Below are 21,314 nucleotides of genomic sequence, written 5' to 3' on the forward strand. Positions count from 1 at the left end.
TTCTAGAGTCATAAGAAATAGGTAAAGTGGTCTTTTATTGAAATTGGTTTTTCCCCATAGTGGTGAAACCACAGGAAACTGTGTTATACCAAGTCAGATAACTGTCCAATCTGTCTCAACATTCTATAGGATGCATAGGTATTTGTGTGCACTGACTTCCAAGTGGTCCAGGCCTATTGCAACCATGGTAGACAGAAGAGTTTGCTGGCATAAAAATCAGCCAGAATTACTCTCAAAACACTATATACACTTGGTGGCCGGCCAGCACACAATCACCCAAATTAGACCCTTGCAAGGCAGAGAGCCTAAAAGCTCTTTTCGCACCAGGGTTTTCCCTCACAGAAAGAGCTTTGAACCTCTCCATCCGCAAGGTCCACTTGGCCCACCTGCTCCAGAAAGGTAGTAATAGTCACAAAAGGGCAATTCTGGGGTCATTCTAGCTATATGCAAGTGCAGCTTTACGCACAGTGTGCAGAACCTAACCCTGTGCAAGCTGCAAGTCATCCGTAGCAGATGAAATAACTTAAAACTCTTTCCTACAGTTACACTGTAAATGTAGAATATGAAGCATGTGTTTTGGAGATATTTGAGCATGTAATGAGGGTATTAATATGTTTTGGCAGATATTTAAGCTACGGTTCCGGTCCTAAGAGATTTCCCCTGGTAGATGTCCTACAGTATGCTCTGGAGTTTGCATCAAGTAAGCCAGTTTGTACGTCTCCTATTGAGGATCTTAATACTAGTGCTCTCCCTAGTGGTACTTTGTCGACACAGGCAATACCAAGGTAAAAAATGCATCACATGTGTTCAGTCTTTCTAATTATGATTTGCTTAGCTGAAGTTAATTAATCAATTAATGACCAAATAACTATTTTTTTAAAATACTTGAAATTATTTATTTATGCTTCTGCATTTAACTTTTACCTCTCTGTCATGAAACCCATGTAGTTCCCATGCAGTCACCTGTCCAGGCACTGACCAGACACAAACCTGCTTAGTTTTTCTAGGTAATGCTGACTGCATGTACCTTTAGACCTTGTATGGAGCCATTTGGGAAAATACTCCATGGTTTGCACAGCTTTGTATCACAAAGCCATGTGAGATACCTAGAATCTCACTTTAATAATAATAATAATAATAATAATAATAATAAAAATTTTTATTTATATCCCGCCCTCCCCAGCCAAAGCCAGGCTCAGGGCGGCTAACAACAAACAAATAATCAAACAATCAAATAATCAAACATTCTAAAACATTTCATTATAAAAATTAATTAAAATCAAATTAATGGCAACCGTTAAGCAAAGTTCTGTGCAGGTTGCCAGAGAAGGGAGTCAGGCTGGGCCCTGACCAAAGGCCTGGTGGAACAACTCTGTCTTGCAGGCCCTGCGGAAAGATGTCAGGTCCCGCAGGGCCCTAGTCTCTTGTGACAGAGCGTTCCACCAGATCGGAGCCGCAGCCGAGAAAGCCCTGGCTCTAGTTGAGGCCAGCCTAACCTCTCTGAGGCCTGGGACCTTCAGGATGTTTTTATTTGCAGACCGTAGGTTCCTCTGTGGGGCATTACCAGGAGAGGCGGTCCCGTAGGTACGAGGGTCCTAGGCCGTATAGGGCTTTAAAGGTTAAAACCAGCACCTTAAACCTGATCCTGTACTCCACCGGGAGCCAGTGCAGCTGGTATAGTACCGGATGAATGTGATCTCGCAGCGAAGACCCCGTAAGGAGTCTCGCTGCAGCATTCTGCACCCGCTGGAGTTTCTGGGTCAGTCTCAAGGGCAGCCCCACGTAGAGCGAGTTACAATAATCCAGTCTGGAGGTGACCGTCGCAACTTAATTGTGTACAAATGAGGTGGTTTTACACTGATTTTGTTATTTGTCTTATATCTTTTCTTAAATGCTATTTAAGAAAAATGTATTTATTAACATGTATTCCAGAAAATAGTTCATTAGTGAAAAATAAAAGACATTGGCACAATCGATGAGACATGAGGTTTGATATCAAAAGCTCTGAAGACTAGGAGGGGTCCCAAGTCCCGCATACTACTTACTCTAGAGGAGTTGATGTCAGAGGTGGTAGTCTGATTTATAGGCATAATTGGGGGTACGGGAGAACAAAATGTGTAAGTTCTTGTGTTCATACCCCCAGATTTTCTGTCAGATTTCAGACATTGTGTTCTGCGAGGGACATCTTTTAAAGATGGCTTAGAACTGCATTAATTTCAGAATCCAGAGGCCTTTTTGTCAGTGTGTAGTATCTTTTGAGATAATATATTGATTCAGTTGCTTAGATTGAATGTTTCATCTTTTCAACAAATGTAGCACAACAGAACAACAGGGGCCTTCTACAGATACACAAAGCACATCGCCTGCACAGCGGTCGGTAATACACAAGCCATTCACACAATCTCGGATTCCACCAGACCTGCCAATGCACCCAGCACCAAGACACATCACTGAAGAGGAGCTTTCAGTCCTTGAGGGATGTTTACATCGTTGGAGGACGGAAGTAGAAAATGACACTAGAGGTACTGGCTGGGAAGTTTGGCCAAGGCCAAGAGATTGCCATGGTCTTCACTCTTTTCTGGAGCTTAGATGATGCCTTATCCAAAGCACTTGTTTTAGAGAAGCTCAGGTTGGCAGGCCGGAGCCATTGCTCTCCCCGGTCTAGCTTAGAGCATGACAGGGGCTTGAGCTTAAGCCCCATAGTCTAGTTGATGCTCAGTATTATATTGAATGTGACATTCTACTCCTCCCGTCTCTGAAAAGGGATGGAGTTGGCAAGTGTCATTTGGGTTGCTTGCCAAGGCAGACAAAATTTGCTGGCAGTGGCTGTAACATCCAGCAATTTTTTTCTTCTTCTTCTGACTTGGTACTTGGCAAAGTATAGGTAGTTTTGATTACATGGAGGCAGTTTTTATGTTTAAGCTATGCAGTCTGTCCTGCACAATTGGGGAAGGCAAGCTGTCAGTAAATGGTTGCCAGGTAAACCACTGTCCATCTAAGTCTTAAGGGTGATCTGTAAAGTTCTAACCAGTAGATCTCATTTTTATATATGGGATGTTTGACATTGTTGGCAGATTTGGGCAAAGCTCTCGAGGGAGAGAATATATTTCATGGTCAGTACCAGAATGAATTAAAATTTCTTTTAAAATGCAGGAGGAAGTGATGATTCATAATTATTTGGCATGTAAATGCTTCTCTGGGCCTCCTATGGAAGAAAGGATGGAATATTAATCTTAGTAGTAGTAGTAGTAGCCAGTAGTGGAATAATTGTGTTTATCTGTAGAAATGTGAATTTTAATATTGGAGGGAATGACTTCATTTTCCTTTCATCTTAGATTTGCAGGAAAGCATAGCTAGAATACAGCGGACAATTGAGTTAATGTACACTGACAAATCAATGGTGCAGGTAAGTATCATTTCCATATGAAAGAGAATCTATTACCATAATATAGCAATAATACTGACCAATTGTGTATTTTATGAGAGTTTACTTCTGGTTCTCATCTACCATTGCACTATATAACATCTTGGAGGTCCCGGGCCTCAAGGAGGTTAGACTGGCCTTGACTAGAGCCAGGCTTTTCTGGCCCTGGCCCCAGTCTGGTAGAATGCTCTGCCGCAAGAGACCAGGGCCCTGAAGGACTTCACATCTTTCCACGGGGCCTGCAAGATGGAGCTGTTCCACCAGGCTTTGGTCGGGGCTCAGTCTGACCCCTCTCCTTTTACAAGACCCTGCATATAAGTGGCCTCTCTAACTCTTCTCACCGGCTCATACAAATAGCTGAGCCTGGTGAGTACTTAAGGTTCCCAACCCCTATAGTTATAGTTATAATTTGCGTGTAGCCATCTGATCTTTTTTGATTTTAATCTGATTTTAAGCTGTATTTCAGTCGATTGCTGAATTTTATGTTAATGTATTATATATATATATTCATGTTAGCCGCCCTGAGCCTGGTTCTGGCTGGGGAGGGCGGGATAGAAATAATTTCTTCTTCTTCTTCTTCTTCTTCTTCTTCTTCTTCTTCTTCTTCGTTTTTTCTAAGGTTTTTCCAACTTCTGCAGGACCTACTCTCTTATGATCGGTTAACATGAAAAGTTGTATACATAAGCCTGAGACATGAAACTTTTCTCTGTTGAGCATGCAGCCTGCATGCTGGAGCCATGTGTAAACTGGTGTAGCCAGTGAAGATGCATTGAACAGGAACTGTATTTCACACAGCCCTTTTGCTTTGTAGTCTAAATTGCTTCTTCACCCTTTTTTTAGGTAGATCACAACAGTTGTCTTGAAGCGGAAGATCAGCAATCTGTTTCAGTTCCTTTGAATCACTGTCATGCCCATTCTTTTTCTTTAGTTTCCCCTTGAAATTGGCTATTTTAGATACAGAAAGCATAACAGACAGAACTTGAGACCTATGAAGCTTGCAGTTTGTGGAGGTGGGGAGCAAGTTGATGCATTCACACATTTTAGTTGACCCATGTTAAACTTATTTTCAGTTGAGCGTAACTGCAGCTCAAACTTGAACAACTTGCTTTCCTGTAACATACATTATCATTTGTGTACTCAAATCCTATGCATACTTAAGAGAACTACTTGAGTAGCTGTGAATGTGGAAATGTTTCTGCTAAATTGTGACAAAGTTCAGAATGACAGTGGAAGAAACTAGCCACTCGTATTTCCTTTAATCCAGAGCAGGTAGAAGTGAGCAGGTAAAGCTGGATGCCAAGTACTTTATGGAATTGATGAGAAGAAACAATTTTTACACGAGCTTTCTTTTTCTGTTTGATAAGCCTCTGATTAAATCTTTATTCCTGTCTGTTTTTTATTCTTCATCCTTTTTGCTAATTATTGTGACCTAACTTCCTGTTGATTTTATTTTACTTAGGTTCCGTATCGGTTACATGCAGTATTAGTTCATGAAGGACAGGCTAATGCAGGACACTACTGGGCATATATCTATGATAGTTACCAAAGGAGGTGGATGAAGTACAATGATATTTCTGTTACAAAGTCTACTTGGGAAGAGCTTGAACGTGACTCATTTGGTGGATACCGGAACGCAAGTGCTTACTGCTTAATGTATATCAATGATAAAGAACCATTTTTGATACAAGGTAATATTACGGTGATATGAAAAGCAGAATTTGAGTTGAATATATTTAATGTCTCAGTGACTTTAGTTGTTCCTTACACCCAAGGAGGTGTGACACCCACAAGGCACTCTGCTTTGCAAATTGGACACATACATGTAATTAGTTGGCTGGGTTGGAATTTCGTTCTTGAGTTTTAACAGGCCTACTATAAAGTAAATACCAAAGGAAGTGGCAAGGGATTTTTAGTGGTGGATGAGGAGGGATGTTGGAAACTTCCCACGTCCATCTGCAATTCTCTTCCCCTTTCCCACCACTTTTATCCACCTGACTGGCAAATAAACCTAAGAACTATCAGCTGGGATAAAAGTAGCTAGAGAAATCAGGTTGCAAAGGGAAAGGTGAAGGGGGGCACAGGGAACGGGACTGCAGTAGGAAGCTTAAGTACCCCATTTCCTGCCAGATGGTTTTTTCCTCTTGCTGTTTTACATGCCAGTAAATACAGGGTTGGATCTCTCATCTAACTAATAGCATGATAATAAATGATAGCACAGTTGCATTGCTGTAAAAGGTACAATGATGCAACTTTTTAGTGCCCTCCCCCAATTTTTAAACAAAGAGCTGAAACTTAGTTTACTAAAGATCCTGAGCTAACTCCTTTGTGAAACTGATTGAAATACTTGGTTTTAAATGTTTTGTAAAATAATTTGTGCACGCTTTCATGGTTTTATTTGATGCATGAAACACATCATATGCTGTTACAGAGGAATTCAACAAGGAAACAGGGCTTATGGTTGTTGGAATGGAAACATTACCTCCTGATCTAAGAGATTATGTCAAAGAAGACAATAAGCGTTTTGAAAAAGAGCTGGAAGATTGGGATGCACAGATTGCTCTGAAAGCACAACAGGACAAAACATTAACATCCCCAACACCCGGGGTGCCTATGCCTTCCACTACCCCAGGTCAGTAAAGAAAGCAGCTTCTGTAAGGCTTTCTCTTCTGTTAGGGGGTTAAATGGTTGATTATTCAAGACCTGCAAAGGGACTACAGCTCATAAGCAACCAGCAACTCCCCAAACCTGTAGATGGAAGGAAAGCAGGCACATCAGTTGGACCACGAGCAAACAGACAAATGTAGATAAAGGCATTTAATTATTTAGCAAGAAAAATTAACAAACACCTTTCTCACACACCTTAAAGAGCTTAAAAACCTCTCACAAGGTTGGTAAATTTAAAAGCTAATTTAAGTGTACACTTCCCTTTCTCCTCCCAGCAAGTAGAATCAGAGAATGAGAGCATACATAAACCTGTTAAAAAAAGAATGTCCAGTGCAAGAGTCCTAAATAGTGCTAGAAGTGTACCCAGTTATCACGACGTATTGCTGCTGTTTATCGCTTCTTTTCAGTAGCTGCTTAAGCTTCTGATGTGAGAGGTAAACATCATGCTGATAACATTAATGTAGGATATCATTCCTTTTTGTTTTTGTCAAGTTTGCAATACAGTTAATCATACAGTTAGTATTGACCCACTGAAAGCAGTAAATTTAACCTAATCAGAAAAGAGAGCCAGTATGGTGTAGTGGTTAAGAGCGGTAGTCCCGTAATCTGGGGAACCGGGTTCGCGTCTCCGCTCCTCCACATGCAGCTGCTGGGTGACCTTGGGCCAGTCACACTTCTCTGAAGTCTCTCAGCCCCACTCACCTCACAGAGTGTTTGTTGTGGGGGAGGAAGGGAAAGGAGAATGTTAGCCGCTTTGAGACTCCTTAAAAGGGAGTGAAAGGCGGGATATCAAATCCAAACTACTCCTCTTCTTCTTCTTAAGTAACATTGTACCTAATTGTAACTTTGTACCTAATTGTAACATTGTAACGTTGTGATATATTGTGCATGTATTTATAACATAAAATATTTACCTTCCCCGCCTGCTTCCCGCTTCAAGGAGAAGAACCTGAATATTTGGAACAACCCTCAAGGACTGATGTCTCAAAGCAATTGAAAGAGGATTCTGTACGAGCAATCACAAAAGCATTCACTGAACAAGAGGAGAAGAATCCTGAAGCTATTATGCATTTGGTAAGGAAAGGCAAAATATCTTCCTCCTTTATATGCAAAAGATTTATCATATTTATACCTGACTTTGGTAAACTGCTTAGCGGTTTTATTTACAATCAAGTAAATAAATTGTTTGTCTAACAATTAGGATTTAGCTAAAGGTCTTTGTGTTAACTTTTCTGTCTGAAAAGTTTCAGTGTTGTGATACATTGTGCATACTACACAATGGGGTCCATCCCTTGTATGTTCTGTGTTGAAAGAGTGTGCCATTTCAGGAGACGAGTGCTTTATCTACAGAAGCCTATGCAAACTACTATTCCAGAAGGTAAGGTCATGATATCAGGGGAAACTGTTACGCATTAATAACTTTAAGTGTCATCAAAATATTTCTTCCACTTTCTGGAAAAACAAGAAATTGCCTTATGTATCCAAGTTTCACCCTAATTTCATTTGACTTGCAGTATAATTCATTACTTTTTAACAGAACACTTTCTTGCTTAGCAGTAAACCGATTATTTCACTGTTACTCTTTTCATGCTCTCATACTTTAAGTGTATTTACAATTTACTGAGGCCATAGCAATTTACAATTTCTTATGATCAAGAACATGGGTAGGCAAACTAAGGCCTGGGGGCCGGATCCAGCCATGGCCTTCTAAATCCGGCCCACGGACGGTCCGGGAATCAGTGTGTTTTTACATGAATAGAATGTGTCCTTTTATTTAAAATGCATCTCTGGGTTATTTGTGGGGCATAGGAATCCGTTCATTTTTTTCTTTTCAAAATATAGTCCACTCCCCCCCCCCAAGGTCTGAGGGACAGTGGACTGGCCCCCTGCTGAAAAAGTTTGCTGACCCCTGATCAAGAAGCTTCTAAGACAGTGAAAAAATACTGTTGTTTCGACTGACAAATTTCCAACATTTTCCCAGTCAAGCATCCGCCTCTGAACATCCATTTAAAATGATATCTCCAGTCCAAAAGGAATGTCATTTTGATGTTTCAGAACTTAAGAGGCGGCCGTTTTAACTTACGGTACAGCAATCTAAGGTCAATCTTGAGAGCTCCTGCAGCCTCGCTGCTTGCTACATTATACACCAAGGCAACTTGTTTTTAATAAGTATATGCTTGTCCTGCTACAGACCGTGAGTGACTTGAAACGTAAATGTTTTTATGCAGACATGAATTTAGCGTTTGGAGAAAATGTGTGTAGCTGTTTGTAAAGTGCAGCCTGCATTCATTTTGCTACAAATAGGCAGCCAGAGATAAACACGCTTGTTGCGCTTCACAAGTGACAGTTGTGTGTACTTTTTTATGCCCTCGCCCCTCATTTGAAGGCTACCTTTGTAATAAGAAAAACAGTGTATAATCAAACTGTTTAAACTTCCTACATGGATTGGGTATTAATCCCTGGGCTATAATTCAGTTTAGATTTTAGATTTTGTTCCACGAACTCAGTGGGAATTTAATTGTTCAAAGTTTATGGGAAATAGAATAAGATGCAATATGTCCATATAGGGAAATTGGGCCCAAATCTTCATGCATCTTTTGTTGCCAGCTTACAGCTTGAATTGGGGCTTTCTCACCATTCTCTTTGAATTGGGTGTGGCTGTGCAGGTGCTAAACCAGCGCTTGGAGACAGTAATGGGCTAGATGAGAGCCATTAAACTGTGATTGAATCCCTACAAAATGAACGCACAGTTAGGGGCAGTTCCCATGTCTGGGAAGTGGGGAGATATTGTGAATCCAGTACAGCACCCCATTTATGGAACTCCTTACCTCTGGAGATATGATAAGTGTCAACAGTTGATCAGTTTCAGTGCCCTCTTAAAACACACCTGTTTCCCAGATCCTTTAAGACACACTGAAACCCTTTCACCCAATAATTTCTATTTTTTACGCTTACATGGTGTTTGACTTGTTTTCTCCTAGGCTATATTTTGTATTCTGCTGACAGTTGTGTATTATGTGGGTTTTAATTACAATTGTTAAATTGCTTTTACTGTATGTTTTGCTGTGTAAAACACTCTAGGGATTTTATGAAAAGCAGTATATAAATGAAAAAAAAATATTTATAAATTACCTCACCTGATCGTTTCCAGGCTAAGAAGAGAGAAAGCATTGAAATCTAAAGTTACTGAATAATAAGGCTGTCCATGTAAATGAGTATAAAGTATATGTAACCTACTGTTGGCCTTAACTTTTAGTTTTAAACAGTTTACTTGCAATTATAACAGCAGCAATTTTTAAAAATATTTATATATTTAAAAAGGAAAGTAAGATTTTGCTAGTATTCTCAGAGCAATCTAAAGCCTGTCATGTTTTCATTTCCCCCCTCACAGAATCAATCTAAAGCCTGTCATGTTTTCATTTCCCCCCTCACAGAATTCTGATAGTGCCCCAGATCCAACAGCTTCTAAACAGAAAGTTGTAGAGCTGGCGATTCCTGATGTAGGGACTTATGTGATTGAGTCAGAGGAGGGAGGTTATGACGATGAGGTACCACCTTCACCGTTATCACATATTTCTGCACCTTTCATGTGCTGCAGACAGCTGCCTGATGAGTGGTCTTTGGCATGCTTGCACATGGTTGCACTTACCTAAACACTTACCCATGTCCCAGCTGATTTTACTGCAATTTGTCAAATCATGAAGAACTGATAGATGCTGCTTCTCTTGTTTTTGCATGGTGTGAAATAGATAAATTTGATGAAGATTGTTTGTTCTGAGCGTTTTCAAGCATCATGTTTAGATTCTAGTAACTGAAGACTAAGCAAGTAATTTTGGTGGCAGACCTGTGGCCCTCCAGATGTCACAAGACTACATCTCTCATCCCCAATCATGGACCATGCTGGCTGGGGATGATGGGAGTTGGAGTCCAGCCACATCCAGTGGGCCACAGGTTAGCCACCACTGTTTAGATTTTTATAAAAGGGATGCCCTGATTGGAAGCGCCCTATGAGTTTGAGCTGCTCTTACTATGAATAATCTATTGGGAATTTACTTAGCGCTGTGCACATGTTAAAAGCAATACAGTTGCTGCTTGCGGGCCTACAATCTAAAAGACATGGCACAAAGGAAAAGGAGATGGGGAGGAAAGCAAGTGCATTCAGGTCCCAGTTCTTATGCAGTTTTTTTAATGAGCAGCTGAAATGGAAAGAGTTTAGGGAGAGAAACTAAACTGGGAGCTGGTCTCGGCAGAGCTGATGGAGTAGCCCTGCAGTTCCCATTGAAAGGCCTAGAAACCAGTACTCACTGTTTTATATGCCACAGTTTAAATGATGGGGATATTTAGTGACAGCTTCAACTAACATGACCCCAGTGCACCAGTGCACATAAGCACCAGGCAAGAATAGACCCTGGAAGGAGGCAACCACATTCTGGGCCACCGCCACCTGGGGTTTTTTTTTTTTTTTTTTTTGCCTTTTGGATCCATAGGGCTACTAGTCAACAGGGTGGCAAGTAGTCCTTTTAGATCCAAAGATTATAGCGGAAGTTCTCTGATGTGATGTGATGCCCACATAGGTATGTGTTTTCAGAGTGCAGTCTTCCCTTTAATGTAACTGGGCCCAGTGTAGTGTGTGGATTCAAATGTGGATCCCTATACACATTGACTATGTGAACTGCATTACTTGCAGAAGAACATCTAAATGCATGTTCCATTAAAAACTATGTAGTGTAGTCTTAAATCCACATTTGGATCCACATCCCTGTCTAAAAAATTGGCAAGCCTACACATGCCTATGTTTGAGTGATTAGCATTCTTAAATAAAGTCTCAGTGGGAGCAATGTATATGTATATATTATACATACATACACACAGGGAGAAACAATGGGGTAGATGGGCGCCTTTATGTCTTACTAGTGGACTCGTGGACTTCCTGGAAATAACTGGCTTCCTTGTGTTGGAGACTAGATTCTGAACTAGGTAGCTCTGATCCAGGGGATTTTTGCTGTGTTTTTATGATAGACTTTCGCCCAGTTAAAAAAACTTAGTTGATGAGTCACATGGATTTTAATTCATCAATCATAAATTAGAAAATGAATAAACAAAGGGAAAAAGCACCCATTATTTTTAAGATAGCATGTGTTACAGCAGGTTGCAACATCATTTAATATTCAAATATTGCAAATATTGCAACCTGAGAACATGGAGCTGAAACTTGATATTATTGTGAATATATATTTGGGCAAAGTTGTATGTGATTTCTACTGTATAATTGCCAATAATAAAAATTAATATGTGAAATATCAATAGTCCTTGACATAGAAATAACAGTGGGGAAGAGAGCAGTATTAAACGTATATAGCACCCTTTGCTTTTAGTCTACTGCTTTAGCATAGGGCCTGAAGTCTCTTTAGAAAAGACTTCCAAGTGCCACCCCCCTCCAGGAATACAGCACATTGGCCCCACTAAGGCAGCCATGCAGATAATACAGGTCCCTTCCAGATCCACATGCCTGACTGAAATGATTGCAATACTGGTTTGACTTGAAAAAAATAACTTGTGACATACAGTGATCTTTGCATGAAATACGTGTGCTCATGCCTTGGAAGCACGAATAGGTGGGTCACTTGATAAATCTGTAACAAAGGACAGTGTTTTCTTTCCATTCATCTGTGAAAACGTGGATTTGCAAAAATAACGTCTTCTCCCCCCTTCCCTTCTTGACTTCAAGCCTCTGCTGTTGCAGTCCCTTTCATGAACGGAAAGAAACCCTGCTGTTGGCATTATGTATTCCCAGTTTGAAAATGTGAATGATTTTAGAGGGATTTCCCATTTTGCTTCTATCCGATTCTTCTAATTCCCATGTTCTGACTTCGCCTTTAGTTCTATAATGGAAGGCATGCATATTAAAAAATCTATCTGCACAAATAAGAATTAATTTTATATTAATTTTACAGCCAAAAAAACCCTCCCCTAGCAACTACAATGCAACACAGACTACAGCCATGTCTTATAATGCATCAAAAATTAGAGAGACTCTAGATTATCATATACAATAAAAGAAAAATAGCACAATATCATAAATCAAACAATCCAAAAGATTTTATGTGCTGTAGGAAGTCTGCTGTTCATATGCATGGTAAAACAGTACAATTCCGCCATAAATTTGTCTGGGGCATTTTTCTTTTGTTTTTTACCCCTTGCCATTTTAGCTTATCTGTAAGTTTTTCATTTAAAGCAATCTGCCACACCTTTTGGTATCATGCTGTCAGAATTGCCACTTCCAAAATCTTGCAATTCCCAACCTGGCCACTACCAGTAAATACCCAATTCATGGTTTTCACGAAATAAGTTCAAATTCAGGGCTGGCTCACTTGTCTTTTTTAGGCATTGGACGCTAATTTCATAGATCTTTGCAAAGATGGAATGCCAAAATACAGAGACTTTGTTGCATTCCCACCTTAGGAAAGCTCCCTTAACTTTGTGTCCCTTCCAGTACCATATATAAGAATTATGTCATTATGTTTAACTGAAAATAGACTGCTTTGTACCTCACTGGAGAAGCTATAATTTCTTACATTAACTCAGTCTGCTAAAACTCATCTTCAAGAGACTAAGTCTGCATGTACATGAAGCTTTGAACTCTTTTTCCCTCTTAAATGCCTTAAGTATTTCTTATTAATCTAGCGTTACTAGTTATATATTTACTACCCAGGAAATGGACAAGAATGTTGTGAATGCCACAAATACAACGCTGAAATGCTTGCCATTGCAATGGGTGCATGCAGTTGCATGAGTATGTAAAGGCACATATTGAGTTGCGCTGTTGACACTTTTCTTCATTCAAAATATAAATGTTAAATCTCCTATAACAGGTCATGCTGACCCCGAACATGCAAGGTATTATCATGGCTATAGGTAAAGCCACGAATGTTTATGACAGGTGTGGGCCAGAAGCAGGGTTCTTTAAGGTACACCTAACACTTTCAACTTTCCTTTTTTCTTACTGTCTTTGTACTTGAATTCTAATTAAAAGTTGTCCTTTTCCTGGAGTTTTCCTTTATTTCTACATTTAATTGTGTTCTCTCGAAAGAAAAAGCTAAGAATTAACACAGCACCATCCAATATTTTTGAAGGAATTTTTAATAATAAATTTAATCAATAAAGCTCATACCAGTGCTACAGTTGGCAACACCTACTTAAGGAATACCTTCAGTAGACTTTGCTCCAGTTTTGTGCACATATTAAGATTTATTACTTAAGTGCTGTTTATTTCAGTTGGTATTTTAAAAGTAAAAGTAGGCTTGGTGGTTGCCATACTAGTCTAGTAACCTCTTTGCAAGGAATAATGCATAGTTAGCACATCAATGCTACCTTAACCATATGAAACAATTACAGCAACTAAGTTATACTGTTCCTAACAGGGCATGGCCATATTTCATGCTCCCTTACCTAACTGCTTCCTCCTCCCTTTTGAAGAAGACATACTGATATAAATATTGTTCCTGATCCTCATATTTTCTTTCTAGACAACACCATGCTTTACTGACAAATGGGTCAAGGATCTAAACTTTATTGCTTGGAGGCAGGTCATGATTTCTTGTCATGTATTGGTAGATTGCCACCTTTCCTGATATCAGGGGAAAGTAATGGTCTGTATTTTGTTACTTAAGACATGCAATAATTAAAGGGGAAGGACAACTAACTAATAGAAGTTGGCCATATCATTGCAAAATCAGTATTTTTGTCCTATGACTTGTCAGAATTTAAATTGCATTTGTTTTTTTAAGGAACCAAGATCCCAGGAATGATCTTAAGTACATTCCAAGATAAGTTAACTTAAGGAAGTTGTTCATAAATGGAAAGCTTCCTGACTGATGCCTGTGAACTCAAAAAGCTTCTTTGGAAGGTTTGAGTAGGATTCTGGAACAGTGTGAAATCAGACATGGAGAGCTGCTAGAAGAGAGGAGAAACTTCTTCCACAACCTTGCAAAATTTAACACCGTAGAATCCAATCCATGCACTTTGTTTTAGAGATGCTCTACCATAGAAGCTAGGGACGTGGGTGGCGCTGTGGTTTCAACCACAGAGCCTAGGGCTTGCCGATCAGAAGGTCGGCAGTTTGAATCTCCACGATGCAGTGAGCTCCCGTTGCTCGGTCCCTGCTCCTGCCAACCTAGCAGTTTGAAAGCACATCAAAATGCAAGTAGATAAATAGGTACTGCTCCGGCGGGAAGGTAAATGGCGTTTCCGTGCGCTGCTCTGGTTCACCAGAAGCGGCTTTGTCATGCTGGCCACATAACCCGGAAGCTCTCTGCAGCAAACGCCAGCTCCCTTGGCCAGTAAAGTGAGATGAGCGCCGCAACCCCAGAGTCCTCTGCTACTGGACTTAATTGTCAGGGGTCATTTTACCTTCACCTTTACCATAGAAGCTACAAAGTAGAGCACACTTCCCAAACCTTGTGCTCACCATATGTTTTGGGCTACAAGTCTGATCAGCTGTGGTAGTTGTAGTACAAAACTATCTGGGGGCACTGCATTGGAGAAGGCTAAAAAGTCAGTGAACAGCCTCAATTTAAATCGCTTTCTCTTTTGTATGTATCCTATATTTATACTAAGTTCTGGCTCAAATTTGACCTAAAGTATATTAAAGGAGATGCACTAAACATTGCACACTTGCTGTTGAAATACAGCTGTAAGATGAAAATACAGCTTAGAGGAAGATAGTATTTTTCCATATTGCCTTTTCCCTGCTGTGTTTTCAATAAGATGTTGCCTACCTTGCTTGGATTCAAAGTCTCTATCTGCTGGCCTAATAGATGTGTGTATATATTTTGTGTTTATACTTTCAAAAATCATGTTATATATAGGTATCTCAAAGCTACCTATAACGTTCCATTCACTTTTGAAATCTTTTAAAGGCGAGAACTAATACTTGTTTTGACAGCGTGCTTTTATTACAAGATATAAATTGCATGTGGATTTCAGAAGTTACTTTATTCCATTAATAAGGACTTTCGCTTGCTGTCGTATCTGTTTGGTTCTCCCATGTGGTAGCTTGTGAAAGAGATATTTTAGATGGAGCAGTGTGATGAGTAAACAGCGTCAGTCAGATAAACTGCATACTTTGTTATTGCAGTAGCATTCTGAATTCTATGGATCACGTGTCTAAGAAAATATAGAAATTGTGATATGCCCTGTATATAAGCAGTAGTCTTCAAAAGAATTATTTTGAAGGATTCAATATATTTTAAAATATTGCAAATGTATGACATTATTATGGGACGCAGGTGGTGCTGTGAGTTAAACCACAGAGCCTAGGAATTGCCAATCAGAAGCTCGGCGGTTCAAATCCCTGTGGCGTAGTGAGCTCTCGTTGCTCAGTCCCTGCTCCTGCCAACCTAGCAGTTCGAAAGCACGAAGTGCAAGTAGAGAAATAGGTACCGCTCCGGCAGGATGGTAAACGGCGTTTTCGTGCGCTGCTCTGGTTCGCCAGAAGTGGCTTAGTCATGCTGGCCACATGACCTGGAAGCTGTCTGTGGACAAAAGCCGACTCCCTCGGCCAGTAAAGCGAGATGAGCGCCGCAACTCCAGAGTCGGTCACGACTGCACCTAATGGTCAGGAGTCCCTTTACCCTTTACCTTTATGACATTATCATCAAAGTGCTCTTGAATACTTTCTGCCCAGAGTTAATACTGTCATTGCCCATTCTCACACTGAGAGTTGGGATTCGTTAAATACCATGAAAAGGGAGCCTTGTGCTAATGTATAACTAGAGAGTGAGTTTTGTTGTTGATGGTTAATACAATGAGGGTGGGGAAATAGCATGTATCCTAAGTCAGGCCTATTTATTTTGAATGGGTCTACTCCAAGTAGCATTAAGTTCGATAGAGCCCTTTCGTTTGATGTCTTGCCACTTAAAATATTTTCTGTTTTCCTTTAGAAGCTGAACGTTTGCTTTATACTTACTACTGCAGCATTTTTGCCATATTGCTGAAATGATGTTTTAAGGTTTTATTTCTGTCTTCATCCAGGATAGTTTAGTCATTGGAAAAGAGAATCATGGCTTTGGAATTAAATATTCCTGTTTCTTATTAGTGATGCCGATACTTAAATTGATATGTAATAGAGCTTTTAACGTAGTTTACATTTTTCATTTAAAAAAACCTGTCCTGTTAAAAATGGCTGTCATTTTTATTTTATTTTTAATGTTTAGGCAATAAAATTGGAATATGCACGATTACTCAAACTTGCCCAACAAGAAACGTCACCTGAGTGTGATTACCGTTTGCATCATGCAATTGTATACTTCATCCAAAACCAGGCTCCAAACAAAATAATTGAGAGAACGTTGCTGGAACAGTTTGCAGATCACAATTTGAGTTTTGATGAAAGGTAATGTATGCATGTGTGTCTGGTCCAACATACTTCAAGCAAAGCTTCTGTAGAATGTTAGTTTGTTTTTTGTTTTTAAAAGGAAATAAGGTATAAATTATTTAGCTTTCCTTCTGCAAATGCAGTTAAGCAGAATGAGAGTTTTTCAAAAAGAAACCTCCCGGTTCTATGAGAAAACACTAGATATGTAGCAAAAGTGTTATAGCTCCACCTTGTGACACTTAAAGATAGTTGCTGGCATACACTTCAGCGAAACACGTCTGCACTGTAATCAACAGAAGAAACCAGAGAAAAGTACATGCTGTATATGTGATAATTTAAATTCATTCTAAGGCTGGCTTTGTCTAGTACAGCAAGTAACACTGCAACATGAAGGCTCCTAAAATGAGAGATTCAGACAAACTGAAGAATTTAAAAAGTGCAAAAAAAAAATGAAACCAAAGATGAGTCCCCCTGTGACCCTGCCATTTTTGTAGCAGTACTTTCAGGCAATGCATTAGACTACAGTGGTACCTCGGGTTACATACGCTTCAGGTTACAGACTCTGCTAACCCAGAAATAGTACCTCGGGTTAAGAACTTTGCTTCAGGATGAGAACAGAAATCGTGCTCCGGTGGCGCAGCAGCAGCAGCAGGCCCCATTAGCTAAAGTGGTTCTTCAGGTTAAGAACAGTTTCAGTTTAAGAACGGACCTCCAGAACGAATTAAGTACTTAACCCGAGGTACCACTGTAGTTTATAAAGCCAAGCCATCTAAAATAAATCAGCCAGTCCTAATTGAAGTCACAGAAATAATATCTAGTCATTCAGTAGGTCTCAAATCTGAGAAGACATGCAAGATCCAGGTTAAGATACTATCTTCCAAGGAAGCCTGCTCTGAAGAAGGAAGAGAAGTGCTATGCCTATTTAATTCTTTAAAAAATGGCAGTCTTACCGAACCTCCCATCTTTCTGCCCAGTCTGCACGAACACAGGAACAGTCCCAATTCGCTTTGCAACTGATACAAGGGGATGTTTTGCAACACATGCTCACATGCACCACATGCACCCGAACCCTGAGAGGGCAGGCCCTCGTGAAGTAGGTGTCTGGAGAGCGGCAGTTTCCTCTTTTTGTCTAGAACAAAAGGTCACATTCCTGCTCTGAAATGGCTGCAAAGCAGGATTTAGAAAGTGAGTAACAACCTTTTCCTTTTTAAAGGTGCCGTAACATAATGAAAGTGGCCCGAGCCAAAATTGAAATGATAAAGCCAGATGAAGTAAAAATGGAAGATTATGAGGTTAGTATTGTCAGAAACATTTCCTCTTACTCATCCTAAGGTAAAATGAATTTGTGTGTGTGTTAATGTAAGTCTTGAAAAAGTCCTGAAAAAGGTGACAAGTATTGAGCTCAAAAGCTGAGAATTTTCAGGGAAGTGTGTCCTTCACGTTTGGATTTTAAATGGACTTGCAAGCAGTTTTCATTTAATAGACAGTGACTACGCAGAAATGGTGGGGGGTGGGGAATCAGAAAATTAGTCAGCGGACAGAGTGTATTGTTCTTAATGACATGTTGAATCTCCATATCCAGAGTTACTCAAGATTTTCTCATTGGCATGGCCATCTAAAGGAGGCAAAAAAATATTTTGAACTCATAGTTTGACAGGACTGAAATTGGATGTTTAGTATTTCATCATAAAAAAAACTTACGTACACATTTATTTATTTTTACATGCAGTGGTGGCACCAAGAGTACAGAAACTTCAGAGATACAACTGTGTACCTCATGGTGGGATTGGAATGTTTCCAGAACAAGAAGTAAGGGAATCTACCTCTTAAAATCTACAAAGAACTGCAGTGCATTTGCAATTGAATGGTTATATAGGCACCATATGCGATAAATGATACAAATGTGTAAGGATGACTGGGCATGGAAATTCTTTTTTTGGTTGTGCAATCTGTACAATCTGGCCCCCTCCCCAAAATATTGTTACTGACATTAAAGTATCTATCTGTAACCCTTAAGGTCCTTAAGGTATTGTGGTCCTGAGCCTTTAAGGCTTTATAGGTCAAAACCAGCAGTTTGAATTGTGCCCAGAAGTGCAGCCAGGCCAGGATTGGTGTTATATATACTTGAACCATCTTGCTCCAGTGAGCAACCAGGTCTACACTAGATTTGAATTTTTATTTTTATTTGAGACTCTATTCTTAAGCTGCTTTGAGAGCCTCTTGGCTCTCACATAAAGCAAGATATAAATATTATAAATGCATATGCATTCCACAATTAGCAGAATTGTCTTCATGGAGGCATTTCCATAACAGGAATAAATTGTTTCTATATTAAGCTGGTTTATCTGTGGCGTAGCGGCTACTGCCTTAACAGGATTGGGCTGGCCCCACTAAATATTTTCTTGCATTGTAGGCAATCTAAATATTTGGTGTTTGAGACAGGATTTGATACAATATGTTTTTGAATTTAGATACAATATTGTATGCCATTAAGAGACCATTTCAAGAATCTCATTAAAATGCCTTTCTAGTACTTTAAAAAAATAATAATAATAATTCATTTTTATTGTAGTTTTAAGAATGCCTTGCTGTACCTTCTCTGTGCTTACCATAAGAACAAAGAACTTTTAGCAAAAGGCTCAAACAGAGGTCATGATGAAGAACTGATATCCCATTATAGAAGAGAATGTTTACTAGTAAGTGAAATCCAATTGTACAATGTTTTATTTTTTGAGGAAAAACTGCAGATTTGTTTTTTAAACATGTAGTCCTAATCAGTATCATAATTATATTTAGTTTCAGGTCTGTGGCTAAAGACTGTTCTCTGCTTTTAGTTATTCTTATGCATCATTCTTAGCATACATTAATGTGTGTCCTGTGCAGCTTGTTTCATAGGACAAGTGGGTGACATTTGCAGTGGTGAGCAACTTTGGTGCCATATGGCTTAGCAAAACCAGTTGTATCATGGAACGGATGTAAATGGGTTATTTTGTGATTCTGGAAAAAGACTGCCAGAATGCAAATTGAAGTACCAAGGATTTAAAAGAACTTGGTTCTAGGAGCTGTTCCAGTAAATGATATGTGATAGGAATTGCATACGGTTCCTATGAATATTTGATGGAATGAAACTGCACAAACATTATTGTTAGCTTATATAAAAACATTGTTTCACATTTTCTAACACATAGGTAACCTCACTTGGCGTAAGTAGACTAACAGAAAAATACCACTGCATAAATCAGCAGTTACATGACATTTTAGAGATTGCACCATGCAAAAGTATTTGATTATATAGGTTGCCCCTGGTTCTCAAATGCTTGGACTAGTAACTTGAACCTATTACACAATATTACAGAATATGAACACTAACAGTTTGATTTTTCTCTTTATGGTATACATAGAAATTAAATGAGTGTGCCGCAGCACAGTTTGAATCTGGAGATGATCGAGAAGTGAATAAAGGACTGGAAATTATGAATGATCTTATTGTTCCATGTTTGCCATTGTTACTGGTGGATGAAACAGAGGAAAAGGATATTGTTGCTGTAGAAGATATGAGAAACCGATGGTGTTCATACCTTGGACAAGAAATGGAGCGTATGTTATTTACAATTGTACTTTTATACATATACAGTAATAAGATGTGTTCCTAGGAACTCTGAGTAAGTTTGTTTCCGCATCTCAGTTAAAATCTAAGTAAGGTGCATCTCAACTTTAGATTGGTATGGTATGCCTATATTGTTAAAGTTGGAAGAATAATATTGGAAGAGTAAACAAAATTAAAAAGTTGGACGAAAGGAGAGAGAATTTCAGCTGTTAGATTGTGATCAGTTTATTAATCTTTAAGCACATTTTGAGATGCATAGTTCAGAAATCTGCAAGATAGCGCCTTATTTACTATAAAAGCAATGCGCATTCTTCATAGATTTTAATCCTAAAGTTCCAGTGAGCTGTTTCTGTTGCTGCTGTTTAAGAGTAAATGTGGTTAAGAGAACAGCTAATGGCTAAGAGACTGCAGGCTTCCTTTTCTCAAGTGGGACCATGAGAAGGAAAGGAAACCTTTAAATAATAAAAATTTGCATGCGAAGATAACTCATAGTTTAAATTATTGGCCAGTTACAAACAGATAAATATAAATATATGCATCTTCTTTACAGCCAACTTGCAAGAAAAGCTGACAGACTTCCTGCCAAAATTGCTAGATTGTTCTACAGAAATTAAAGGTTTCAACGACCCACCAAAGTTACCTTCATATTCCACCCATGAACTGTGCGAACGATTTGCCCGAATCATGTCGTCACTCAGTCGAACTCCAGCTGACGGAAGATAAACTCTGAAGACCTTCCTTAAGCACACTGTATAAACTGTTTTTAGTTATTTAACCCTTGCCTTCCTGTCACAGGGTTTGCTTGTTGCTGCTATAGTTTTTAACTTTTCCATTTTAATAAATCGCAAGGAAAGAAAGAGGACTGTACAGACATTAGTCAGACTGCAGGCAATAAAGCTGAGAATCGCATGACACTCAGTTTTTGTTATCAGCCAGAACTCATGCAACATTACAAGTCTGATTTATTACGGCAAATCTGCTTTTTGCCACCTACCTGTTACAGTATTACTTTGCTTATGTCTTACGATCCTTCACTTCATCAACAACAGCTTTCTGTTCAGTCTGGGCCATTCTGTGACTGCATCAATTTTAAAGTGACCATTGTAAAATACATGGTACCTGGTAGCTTGTAAATTACATCAAAGAATAAAAAAGTTTTATTTATGGCTACTTTGGTTGCAAATGAACTGTATGTTTGTGAATCATATAGGTCTATTTAACATGAACAGTAAGGCTTAGTGAAC

General features: G+C 39.3%; 1 protein-coding gene across 3 annotated transcripts in view; it reads left to right on the top strand.

Annotated features, from left to right (window-relative positions):
• USP25 (ubiquitin specific peptidase 25) overlaps positions 1–21,240 on the top strand; it is a 58,049-nt gene extending 36,809 nt beyond the window's left edge. Inside the window, exons 13-26 of one of the 3 annotated variants that reach the window (XM_081004347.1) lie at positions 624–785; positions 2,317–2,522; positions 3,336–3,406; positions 4,884–5,112; positions 5,853–6,053; positions 7,029–7,162; positions 9,523–9,636; positions 12,961–13,056; positions 16,303–16,481; positions 17,677–17,755; positions 18,193–18,272; positions 19,036–19,159; positions 19,865–20,060; positions 20,621–21,240. In XM_081004347.1, coding sequence (XP_080860473.1) covers positions 624–785; positions 2,317–2,522; positions 3,336–3,406; positions 4,884–5,112; positions 5,853–6,053; positions 7,029–7,162; positions 9,523–9,636; positions 12,961–13,056; positions 16,303–16,481; positions 17,677–17,755; positions 18,193–18,272; positions 19,036–19,159; positions 19,865–20,060; positions 20,621–20,793 — 2,044 coding nt within the window. In that variant the 3' untranslated portion in view covers positions 20,794–21,240. The remainder of the gene's footprint in view (positions 1–623; positions 786–2,316; positions 2,523–3,335; positions 3,407–4,883; positions 5,113–5,852; positions 6,054–7,028; positions 7,163–9,522; positions 9,637–12,960; positions 13,057–16,302; positions 16,482–17,676; positions 17,756–18,192; positions 18,273–19,035; positions 19,160–19,864; positions 20,061–20,620) is intronic. The other 2 variants (XM_081004348.1, XM_081004349.1) reach the window with 2 other exon arrangements.
• Positions 21,241–21,314: the final 74 nt, after the last annotated feature.

The sequence above is a fragment of the Podarcis pityusensis genome, assembly GCF_964106645.2.
Source record: "Podarcis pityusensis genome assembly, chromosome: 4".
NCBI lineage: Eukaryota > Metazoa > Chordata > Lepidosauria > Squamata > Lacertidae > Podarcis > Podarcis pityusensis.